This window comes from Natator depressus, chromosome 12 (genome assembly GCF_965152275.1).
Source record: "Natator depressus isolate rNatDep1 chromosome 12, rNatDep2.hap1, whole genome shotgun sequence".
NCBI classification, from domain to species: Eukaryota; Metazoa; Chordata; order Testudines; family Cheloniidae; genus Natator; species Natator depressus.
The window spans coordinates 43,442,819-43,455,351 of record NC_134245.1 but is presented as its reverse complement, the minus strand read 5'-3'; the positions used below and the strand labels follow the sequence as shown (position 1 = coordinate 43,455,351).

The window sequence follows — 12,533 nt, the reverse complement described above, 5'->3', positions numbered from 1 at the left end:
ACTCACATTCTGCCCTATATTTCATGTTATGGCAATCTCAGATGATGACCCAGTACATGTTGTTAATTTTAAGAACACTTTCACTGCAGATCTGACAAAATGCAAAGAAGGTATAAATGTGAGATTTCTAAAGATAGCTACAGCACTTGACCCAAGATTTAAGAATCTGAAGTGCCTTCCAAAATCTGAGAGGGATGAGGTGTGGAGCAAGCTTTCAGAAGCCTTAAGAGCAATACTCCGATATGGAAACTACAGAACTGAACCACCAAAAAAGAAAATCAAGCTTCTGCTGGTGGCATCTGACTCAGATGATGAAAATGAATGTGTCAGTCTGCACGGCTGCAGAACCCGTCATCAGCATGGACACATGTCCTCTGGAATGGTGGTTGAAACATGAAGGGACACAAATCTTTAGCGCATCTGGTACATAAATATCTTGCGATGCCAGCTACAACAGTGCCATGCAAACACCTCTTGTCACTTTCAGGTGACGTGAACAAGAAGCGGGCAGCATTATCTCCTGCAAATATAAACAAACTTGTTTGTCTGAGCAATTGGCTTAACAAGGACGACGACTGAGTGGACTTGTAGGCTCTAAAGTTTTACATTGTTTTATTATGGAGTGCAGTTATTTTTTGTTCATAATTCTATATTTGTAAGTTCAACTTTCATGAAAGATTGCACCACATTTGTATTAGGTGAATTGAAAAATACTATTTTTTATTGTGCAAATATTTGTAATCAAATATAAAGTGAGCACTGTACACTAGGTATTGTACAGTAACTGAAATAAAATATATTTGAAAATGTAGAAAACATCCAATATTTAAATAAATGATCTATTATTCTTTAACAGCACAATTTTTTCTTTAAAAAAATCACTTGACAGCCCTATTTGAGATCCTTGCTTTGTGGGAGCAAAGAACCCAAATCCAACAGGAAAAGCCCAGTTGTACTGAACGTTTTCTGTCAGACATAGGATCTCTTATTCTGAGATAAGAGCATGAAAGATCTGGCTAGATTCAAGCCTGGGAAATGTTTAATAAGCAAAAGTAGGCTGTGCCTTCCATATGCCAAAACCTCAGTGTAAGTCTCTGTCAAGTTACTGACCCCCTCTTGCTTCCACAAATCAAGGACTCTCCCTGCTAAGCTTAACATAGGATGACTATATGAAATTGCAAAACAGGGAGTATGGAGTTTCACATCTGCTCTCTACAGGGCCAGGCTGAACCAGCTAATCCATAGAACACTTCCTTCCACTAGGATCTGGCCTGATACTTCAAGCCTTATTCACACAATGAGTCTGTGATGGTGCAGGACTCACCCTGCAGTGCCTCCTGCTGGTCTCTCAGGGAATTAGCTCTTCCAGGCTGCAGAGCACCCTCTGTAGGCCAGTGTCCTGCTTGCCCCATGTCCCTCCCAGACCCCAGTGCCCCTTTTACCCAGAGTGCTGCCCCCTGGCAGCACCCCCACAGTTTCTGGGTCTCCCCTCCCCAGGGAACCCTCACCTCAGTCTTTGGCTACTGCCAGTCATCACTGAGCCCCAACACACTGGGGCAGACTGCAGTGTATAAGCCAATCATCACAGGCAAGGGGGTTTGGACCTGCTGCCTCTGTCTACCCATAAGCTGCCCCCTGCAACCCCAGTACCCTTTATTAGGCTGTCTGCCAGGCCTGTAGCTTTTCCAGTCTGGAGCCTCCCAGCTCCTCTAGCCTTCCCCAGCCCTGCTCCACTCCAGGTACCTTCTCAAGTTCCCCAGCAGTCAGACCCATCTCTCTCTACAGCTAGAGAAGACTGTCTACTCCTGGCCCACTGCCCTCTTATAAGAGCCAGCTGAGCCCTGATTGGGGTGTGGCCACAGCTGAGCCTGCTTCCCACAATCAGCCTGGGAACTGCTTGCTCCCAGCCACAGCCCTCTCCTATGCTGTTTTAAGCCCTTTAAAGCCGGAGCAGGTGACCACCCTGCTACAGAGTCCCTTTGAAATCAGTAGGACTGCTTGGGTAAGTAAGTCTTTGTAGAGCAACATGAGCTGTTGTCCATATGAGTCCTCTCTCATTTTCTGTTGAGGGCAGCAAGATGTGCACACAGATCAGTCCTCGAGAAGCCAACACTTCACATGCATCAGCCTGACAGCATAGTCACAGTGAGAATTTGTGAACTGGGCTCTCCAGCTGGCACTCAGAACAGGATGTTTCAGGAGCATGCATGCAGAGAGATGCCTCTTGTCATACCAGGCTGAGAGCAAGTCCTTCTCCACCCCCACCCCTCCATAGCACCAGACAGAGCAGATAGAAACTGCCCTCTCTGGCTCCTGTTTCTTAAGCTTTTGAAATGGACGGAGTATATTTGTATCATCATAGCAGCTAGGAGCCCCATTCATGGCCAAGGCCCCACTGCAGTAGATACTATAGAGAGACAGAACAAAAAGATGGTACCTGCCCCAAGGAGCTTCCAATCTAAGTATGAGATAGCTGGATACAGACAGGCATACCAGGAAACAATACTGGTAAGCATGATGGGCAGTGGGCATTGCCATGGTGTTTCTGTTAACCTAGGGGAACCTCTTGTGGGCTGTGTCCGTGCTGCTGCCCGGAGAGCAGGGGCTGGGCTCATACAGGTTGAGGGAGTGCTCCTTTAGCTGAAGTGGAGAGAAGCTGCATTTCAGGGGTCTGGTCCTGGCTCCCGGCGGTTTCAGAGATTTAATATTTGTGTCTGTTGCCTATGAAACACCAACAGACCCTGGTCGTCGGCAGGCAGGATCGAACCTGGGGCCTCTGGAGCTTAGTGCATGAGCCTCCACAGCATGAGCTAAAAGCCATATGGCTGTTAGCTAAGGTTGTAGAGCAAAACTCACTAACCTCGCTCTCTCTAAGTAGCCTCAGTGCCACAAGATGGTATAGAACACCACACCCTGGACACCTACAACCTGTGAGTGCATCACACCCTCCCCTCCCCTTCTCCCTATAACAACCACTAGCACACAACAGTCTGCCACTTTCTACACTAAATGTCCCAAATCCTACAGTAAAAGAGTCTGATCACTGGGGCCACAGATGTAAAATAGAAAAGGAGTACTTGTGGCACCTTAGAGACTAACAAATTTGATAGATTTCCACTCCATACGGCTAAATTCAGTGCCTTGCATAATGACAGGTTTCAGAGTAGCAGCCGTGTTAGTCTGTATTCGCAAAAAGAAAAGGAGTACTTGTGGCACCTTAGTGACTGCTCTAAGGTGCCACAAGTACTCCTTTTCTTTTTGCGAATACAGACTAACACGGCTGCTACTCTGAAACCTGATGTAAAATATTATATTATGTTTTTAATTTGGATAAATTTAATTTACCTCTGCTACATGCCCTTTGCAGACCACACCCTCTTCTTGCCCCAGCTCACTCTCTCAGTCTGAACACACTTGCCTCCTCTCCTGTTTCATACGCTCACTCTGATTTCTGCCCCTAGTTCCAGAAGGAGCTCAAAGGTAAGATTTCTCTGTTCTGAGAGACTCTAGTGCAAACCTGTTGATCCTTCCCCTCTGTTTGGCGGATGTGTCTATCATCTTGGTATCTGAACACTCTTGCCTCGTTTACAAATTATGTTCTTAAACTATATTTTGTGGTTTCCAAACACTTTTTTATGGGCCTGCCTTAAAAAAAAATCACTAAAAATTTCCCATGTGAGTGTAGCAAGGTAGCAGCAGTGTACTCAAATGTTCTGCCATAGCATTATAGGTGAAAGATCTTGCTCCATTGATCCAACATGCAGTTTTGGAGTTTCTTCTTTCCTTTTAAGGTGCCCTGTGGTGTATTGGCAGTGCTTTGCTGGGAGCTTTAATGGGCTTCTACAAAGAACAGGACCCAATGTGCTAGATGGATTTCTTCAGGTCTTCAGGCCTAACAAGACTCTAGAGGAGCCTCCCTTTCCTCTCCTTTGAACTCCAGTTGCAAGGAAGGGGGCTTGACACCTGCTGTTGGTGAATGAAAAATTGGAAAATAATTTCCCAGGAGGAACCACCAGCTATTCTCCACATAACATGCTTCAGCCAAATGGAGCTTTGGGGGTAACACTGGAGACTAACTCCAATGCATCTGCAGTTCTGGCAACACAGTGTTCAAAAGACAGGGACTGGCTTGGAAAAAAGCACATAGTTTTAAAAGTTTATAAACAAACAAACTACATTTATCAGAGTAGCAGCCGTGTTAGTCTGTATCCGCAAAAAGAAAAGGAGGACTTGTGGCACCTTAGAGACTAACCAATTTATTTGAGCGTGAGCTACAGCTCACTTCATCAGATGCATTCAGTGGAAAATACAGTGGGGAGATTTATATACACAGAAAACATGAAACAATAGGTGTTACCATACACACTGTAACCAGAGTGATCAGGTAAGGTGAGCTATTACCAGCAGGAGAGTGGGGGGAGAAAACCCTTTGTAGTGATAATCAAGATGGGCCATTTCCAGCAGTTGACAAGAACGTCTGAGGAACAGTGGGGGGGTGGGGGAGAGGAAATAGTTTTACTTTGTGTAATGACCCATCCACTCCCAGTTTTTATTCAAGCCTAAATTAATTGTATCCAGTTTGCAAATTAATTCCAATTCAGCAGTCTCTCGTTGGAGTCTGGCTTTGAAGTTTTTTGGTTGAAGAATTGCAACTTTTAGGTCTGTAATCGAGTGACCAAAGAGATTGAAGTGTTCTCCGACTGGTTTTTGAATGTTATAATTCTTGATGTCTGATTTGTGTCCATTTATTCTTTTACGTAGAGACTGTCCAGTTTGGTCAATGTACATGGCAGAGGGGCATTGCTGGCACATGATGGCATATATCACATTGGTGGATGTGCAGGTGAACGAGCCTCTGATAGTGTGGCTGATGTGATTAGGCCCTATGATGGTGTCCCCTGAATAGATATGTGGACACAGTTGGCAACGGGCTTTTTTGCAAGGATAGGTTCCTGGGTTACAGAGTAGCAGCCATGTTAGTCTGTATTCGCAAAAAGAAAAGGAGGACTTGTGGCACCTTAGAGACTAACACATTTATTTGAGCATAAGCTTTCGTCTCTAAGGTGCCACAAGTACTCCTTTTCTTGTTCCTGGGTTAGTGGTTCTGTTGTGTGGTTGCTGGTGAGTATTTGCTTCAGGTTGGGGGGCTGTCTGTAGGCAAGGACTGGCCTGTCTCCCAAGATCTGTGAGAGTGATGGGTCGTCCTTCAGGATAGGTTGTAGATCCTTGATGATGCGTTGGAGAGGTTTTAGTTGGGGGGCTGAAGGTGACGGCTAGTGGCGTTCTGTTATTTTCTTTGTTGGGCCTGTCCTGTAGTAGGTGACTTCTTAGTGACAGTTAAGAGTGAATCAGCACCCATCCTCCTCCCACCCACCACAATATCTTTAAAGGAAGTGGTCATCTCAAAGGGACTTTAGCACTGATAAAGGTAGAATAATGTCCCAAGTGCATGGAGAGTGTGTGACAGTCAGATGTGCTGAGCTGTTGATATACGAACACATGAGATCATCATTGTGGTTTTGTGTGAAAGCCCAAGTAGAGGTGTATGATGCTCTTCAGTATATATTGGAGATGGAAGGAAAAGCCTTTTGGAGCATTTTATCCAAAGCATCGTAGGCAATGTATGTGAAGGTGGCAAGTAATGAAGCCAACTTTTTGTTTCCACACTGTTAAGGTTTTGAGTGGGTCATGAAGCAGCCTTAACTGTCACTAAATGTAGCTTTTGTTATACAGGCATGGTTAGCTCATGTGAGTAGCCCCACAGGGGCTCAGGAAGAGAAAAGGGGAGCTGCATGTGTCTGGGAAGCAAGAGAGAACCTGTGCTGCTGAACCCACTGCAGGCTGTACCAATCCCTGAAGGATGTGAGATGCTGCGATATGGCTCACTCCAGTCTGTGTCTATAACACTTTATCCCTGTGTGGGAAGGCAGTCTTACCACCAAGTGCAGTTGTGCCTCAGTTTCCTCTGTGGGTGGCAATTTTCTTCCAGCTAGGTGGGAGACTAGATGAGGTTTAGCCTCCAAGTCTTCCAGAATAAAATGTCCAAAAGAATCCATTAACGTAAAGCCTGTCATCTGCTATCACAGCCTCAATGGTCTTCCTGCACTTCTCGGGGCCCACCTGTTCTCCCCTTTGTGGCGGGGTTTAGTCCTCCACCCCTCGAGGCAATAGGTCAATAGTTCTCATAGCCCTTCCCAGGGTTTGGTCCCTTTGGAGAGCCTTGCAAGTTCTTCCCATTACACCCCTCCTTTCTCTGACCTTATTACCTCTTTCTCTTTTTCCTACCTCTCTCCACCTTCTCCTGAGAGTCTTTGCAATCACTGCAAACAGCTGTGGCCCTTCCTAGGACAAGGTTAACTCTTTCCATGTCAACCCAGCACAGAGACTGGACACTCTCCCACTAGGAGTGTAGATATCAGTACACATGGCAGAAGTCCAGCCCCCTGCCAGCCCAAGAATGTAGCCTCTCATGGACTTTTGGAACCTGATACAGCCAGGAGTGGCTGCACTCCTCTAGCGTGTCTAACTACTGTGTTTGTCTGGCCTACTAGTGTGAAATATCACGCTCATAAACCTTCAAACCTATTCATCTGTGACACCTGCAACCCAGACATGTGACTGAAATGTGAGACTTAGTCTTAAATGTAAGACTGCACTTAGGACGGAAGAATCCAATGCACCGCTACAGACTAGGGACTGAATGGCTAGGCAGCAGTTCTGCAGAGAAGGACCTAGGGGTGACAGTGGACGAGAAGCTGGATATGAGTCAACAGTGTACCCTTGTTGCCGGAAAGGCCAATGGCATTTTGGGGTGTATAAGTAGGGGCATTGCCAGCAGATCGAGGGACGTGATCGTTCCCCTCTATTCGACATTGGTGAGGCCCTGGAGTACTGTGTCCAGTTTGGGCCCCACACTACAAGAAGGATGTGGAAAAATTGGTGAGAATCCAGCAAAGGGCAACAAAAATGATTAGGGGTCTGGAACACATGACTTATGAGGAGAGGCTGAGGGAACTGGGATTGTTTAGTCTACGGAAGAGAAGAATGAGGGGGGATTTGATAGCTGCTTTTAACTACCTGAAAGGTGGATCCAAAGAGGATGGATCTAGACTATTCTCAGTGATAGCAGATGACAGGACAAGGAGTAATGGTCTCAAGTTGCAGTGGGGGAGATTTGGGTTGGATATTAGGAAAAACTTTTTCACTAGGAGGGTGGTGAAGCACTGGAATGCATTACCTAGGGAGGTGGTGGAATCCCCTTCCTTAGAAGTTTTTAAGGTCAGGCTTGACAAAGCCCTGGCTGGGATGATTTAGTTGGGGATTGGTCCTGCTCTGGGCAGGGGATTGGACTAGATGACCTCCAGAGGTCCCTTCCAACTCTGTGATTCTATGATTCTATGAGACACCTGTATTCTTTTGATGTTTCACACCATAATTTATTGATTATCCCAGTTTTCTTCCGACTGTGTGAATCACACGTAATCAGAATATCTCCCATGCAGATCAGCGGAAGCATTTGAACATTGAATGTCAGATTCCCAGGTCAGACCCCTTCTGCTTTACCTCCTGGAGTAATTGCCTCTTTGTGGACCATCAACTAGAGAATGACTTCACACACACTTTCCCAGTGGGTGACACACTGTTTTCTAGACAGCAGTGGAAGTATTTATTCTAAAATACGCTCTATTAACAAACAGTGCTTTGTATAACTGATAGTCTGAATCAGCAGCAGAAGGAGCAACGTAGAGCACAGCCCTGAGCATTTCAGATTTCCTGCAAAAGGGGCCCAAAAAAGAACTACCCCTATAAAATGAAACACGTTATACATTCTTAAGATGAATAGAAATTTGTAGCAGGTGCTACTACAGCACCATAATAGTACATTTTGAGGGCTTATTATTTGCCTTTTGATTTCTGAGACTGAAGGATGCACTTGGGGGTCATGTTTTCAGATTCTTCTTCACCAAACATCAGAAGACTTGCAATAGAATCACAAGAGTTAGCAACACTGCATTTGGGCCCCGTAAGGCTAATCTGGAGGGAAGATGACTGAATGCATCTTTCGGTTGGCACTCTCCCAGTGCTAGGAGAAAGGGGAAGGACTGAAGAGGAGTCAGGATCCTGAGACTGACAGGTCCGTAGGCCAGTGCAGAGAGGCCAGCACTCCAAATCAGCTGGGGTTGACAGGACTGGCAGGTGTGAGCCGGGGCTGCCAGGACAAAGCCAGGGGAGCCAGAGCTGCGGCAGCACTGACCAGCTCCACCACTGGGGAGCCAGGGCTGAGCTACAGCAGAGAGCTGGCCATGCCACAAGCAAACTGGAGCTGAGCACAGTGAACACCTAGGGAAAGTGACGGGGGCCCTGAGCAGTGGGCTCAGTGGAGGGAGATGGCGCCAGACAAGAGGGACTTGAAGGCCAGACTGGGAGTAGGGACCACGACCCCAATGGGAGGGCTGATACTGGGGAGAAGCATCCTGCCACCTGGAGCCTGAGAGCGTGCATCCCAGCCCCCACCTGCACCCCAGGGCAGGTGTCTGACCTATGGTGTCACCACAGTGCAGCCAGGACTTGGGATGTGTAGGAATAGGCTGTGACTAGCCCCCGAGAGTGTAGTTTATGGTATCCCTATGCCCATTGTGTTAGTTTCTGGATCATTTCACCGTCTCCATTTTTCCCTGATTGGTTTACAGTTGCAGGTTAATAAATTGTACGTGGTTTAAACTCAATGCAATGATCACTGGATCAGGGAAGTGGCCAGGGAGGAGAGAGTACCCCACAGTAGGGAGACCCTAGGCCCGGTCCTGAGAAACCCATAATGAGACTGGGGGTTAAGCCCCCAGTGATCCTGGCCCCAGCCTTATCGGGGTTACGAGGTCTCTGTCAGATGGCAGCAAGGAAGAGGAGTTCTTGAGCTCAAGCAGGTATCCGGTAAATATTGTTGAGGTGCAGACTCAGACCCTGTCACCTCCAATTCCACCTGGGGCAGTATAGAAGCCAGGCAAATTCCTCACAACAGCAGGACCATTCCCTGATTACATGTAGTTTGACAATGATATGAAAACTAACTGAGCGTACCGAGGATACTTGGGTTACCTGAGTTTTAAACCTGTTCCTGGACTCTTAATATTTGCAAGGATTCCGAGCTGTTTAAGGCCAGAAGGGAGCATTGTGGCCATCCAGCCTGCTCTCCTGCATAATACAGGACAGAGAATTTCATCAAGTGATTCCTGCAACAAGCCCATAATTTATGATTGAGCTAGAGCATCTCTTCTAAAAAGACAATAAGTTTGATTTAAAAACTTCAAGTTCTGGATAATCCACTAGATCCCTAGGTAAAAATGTATAAACTCTGGGATTTACATAGCACCTTTCATCCCAGAGTGCTTCACAAGATAACATACAATAACTACAGAATACTTCTACTTCACCATAAAGAGAGAGGATTTAAATTCACAAACATTACAAAATTCAGTTGTAAAGGTTGCTGCCCAATTTCCCATTTTTTGGATTCTGGAGAACAGCTTATTCTGTTAAATGCAACTTTAATGCAGTGTAGACCTGGAAATTGCCCCAGCCTGTAATGCAACTTTAACACGGTGTAGACCTGGAAATCGCCCCGGCACATAAATAAGCTAAAAGGGGAAGTTGCCTGTTCTACACTATCCTTTTACCCTCCACTGCCATGAGCACTGGCAGCCCTTCTCTTCTCCCTCTGCCTCTGCCCTAAAGTGTTCCCACAGCTCCATCCAGCCTCTGCTGCAGGAAATAAATCCAGCACAAGCTATACCTGTTCTACAACATCTGTAACTATGGACAAGCAGCAGGAAACGTAACTATTCCATTCCAGTTTTTCACCATGCTTAGTGCTGTGTAATCTGAGCACCTTTTGAATATTCTCATGTGTTTAAATTCTCAGCCTTAACATTGTGTTAATACACTTTTTTGTATTTAATTTCTTTGGCTATAACTGATCATACAGGGCTGGAGTCTCAGTCTTGGACATTGTCTTTGAGATCTCTTGGGGAAGAAATTATTATTCTGAAGATCAGAAGATTATTATTTTACTAGGACAAGTGGGTTTACATATTCCCAGAAATGGATCCGACTATTCAAACCCAGAGAGAACTGATTTCCCTTTTACTGGTTCAGCCATGGCTGTTCTTGTCCCCTGCTCCACACTGGTGTTATACAGTAAACAAACACAATACTTTCCAACACTGTTAACCAGTGGTGGATGCTCAGGCACAGAAGTGGAGAAAAAGAAAGCTGGACAAGAAAGCTCAGTACTCTCAGAAAAGGAGCTACCCAGAAACTCAATTCTAACCAAATCCCTTTCTCCTGTGGCAACATTTACTCCTTCATGGAATTTGTCAGACACATAAGTCCCTACCTGTACACTCACTGTGCCTCCTGGTCTCCAGGAATACACCTGCTAATTGTAGTTTTCTTGGTGTTTAATTAAATTGGCCTTCTGGGAGGTTTCTGATTCTTTTGGGTCCTGTTCGTTGGATGTTCTGTTCCCTCTCAGCTGCATTTTCTCCTCTTACTGTCCCTCCTAAACTGTAGACTTTTTCAGAAAAAACAAGGCTTGCTTTGCTGCTGGGCCTTGAAGGATGCTTCGAACCTAATGTCATTTATTTATTGCTTTAATGTATTTTTAGTGTGGAGATTGCACAGCAGAGTTAAGCAGGGAAGAAAGTTAGCAGTGATCTCACTGCCTCCAACTGTGCTCTGTTTCAGGTGCTATTATCACGCTGGACACATGCGTGCACACACACACTTTCACTTGTGCACACAGTTCTGAATTCTGCAGCCTTCAGCTGACAAACAGGAGCCAAATTTTCTGCATTCAGCTCCCTGTGTCACTGGACGGAGGGCCCTGAGTAAATAACAGGTTCAGTGCCATATCTTTCTGTTCTTCCTTGGACATAAGTAGTCGATAACCCAACAGGTCCATGGCATCCTTGCACACATTTTGCAACTTTTCTATTTTCTGGAAAGGCAGGTTCTTCCTCCAGGCCTGGGACACATTCACTGCATCTCTGGAGCTGATGTCAAAGGCCTGCATCCCCAGGCCTTTCCCATGAGTAATGTTGTACACCCACACCTGAAGTTTGGGTGTGAAGTGGAGCTCTGCAAACTTGTACAACTGTTCAGCCTTCGCCAGGGGATCGTTGACAATATCTTCGTAGCGCACCAGCATGTAGCGGCCTTTGAGGAAGCTGGGAAGGGCCTGGCTGCCTTCAGTATAAATACGGATGTGACTTTTACAGATTTCTTGCATCACATTGTATGGCCCACTCTCCCCTTGGTTCTTCTGGGGCCCCACCACAATGTTACTGTCGCGCATCAGAGCAGCCACTGTTTTCTCACGAGAGTGGAACACAGCCCTGGGGTCGCGAACCAAGTGAATGATTTTGAGATTCAGGGAGGGGTCAGTGAGAAGGGAATAGAGAGCCGTCAGATCAAAGAATCGGACCTCCTTGAGGACTGTGTGGCTATAGGTCTTGCAAGCCTCCTCCACCTTGCTGAATGGATACCTGCTGCAGAGGGTCTTGCAGGCGGTTTTGGAAATGATGTGGTTGCGCTGGAAGAGGTCACATGCAGGGGGGGAGCACAGAGCCCGGCTGGTCTCCCACTGAAATAAATCAGATTTATTCCTCAGCGTAGACATGTAGGCATCAAACACAGACATGTCGCACAGAAAGACAGACCTGATGAGGTCACGTGCTGCCATCTGTAAGGTTTTGGCCCTGTTCTGGTACATGGCTGTCCACACGTGCCAGGCAGGCTCCATCAGGTAGAAGACATCAGGGTGCTGGCTGAAGAGCTGGCCAGTGAAGGAAGATCCTGACCTCCAGGAGGAGAGAATGAGAATGTGCACCTGAGCTGGTTTCTCTTCCTGCGGGGAATAGCTGCTGCGAAGCTGAGCGAGGAAGCACATGAAAACAATGGACTGAACTGCCAGGACCACTATCACTATTGTCTTGTTTGACTTCAGCATGGTGGCTGAGAGCCTAAGGAGGGGCGAGAGAGAGAGAGAGAGAGTGAGTGCATTCAGATTGTTGGGTTAACAAACATCGTGGGAAGCCAGAACACCCAGGACTGGGCCTCAGAGAAAACCACAGCACCCCTGTTCTGGGGAAGCAGAGCGCTGCCTTGCCAGCAATGACATTCTGGTAATAAATTTGAATGGTCTCTGGTGAAAGCAGATAAAAGGGGCTGTGGGCCTGTTTGTGAGCCTACACACTAGGAGAGAGTGGGATTGAATGCTATATATGCCCACCTAGGTCTGCTGTTTCTGTGCTGTAAGTCACTACAGCGTCCTTGCTCCTAACCCTCCTCAGGAGAAAGAAAAATCACATTTTTTTTTCTCTTTTCCTTCTCAAGAAGGGATTTATACAGCCCCTGAGGAGCCAAAGTATTTCCCTTGATGGGGACTTGTCCGTTTTTTCAGCCTTGCCCTGGATTGAATTTCCAAGCTGGTGGGAGAGAGAGAAGCCTGGAATGAAAGGAAGCCTTTGGTGAGGCTC

The 12,533-nt window shown here is 46.5% G+C and overlaps 1 protein-coding gene across 1 annotated transcript; it reads right to left on the bottom strand.

The window, feature by feature from the left end:
* Nucleotides 1-10,849: 10,849 nt before the first annotated feature.
* On the bottom strand, nt 10,850-12,004 carry CHST4 (carbohydrate sulfotransferase 4). Its single transcript, XM_074969230.1, has one exon. It carries the CDS (start codon nt 12,002-12,004, stop codon nt 10,850-10,852), a length of 1,155 nt encoding a protein of 384 aa, XP_074825331.1.
* Between the last annotated feature and the right edge of the window lie 529 nt (nt 12,005-12,533).

Bases quoted from the DNA above. Each gene is read 5' to 3' on its own strand.
- CHST4 (XM_074969230.1), bottom strand. From the start codon at position 12,004: ATGCTGAAGTCAAACAAGACAATAGTGATAGTGGTCCTGGCAGTTCAG.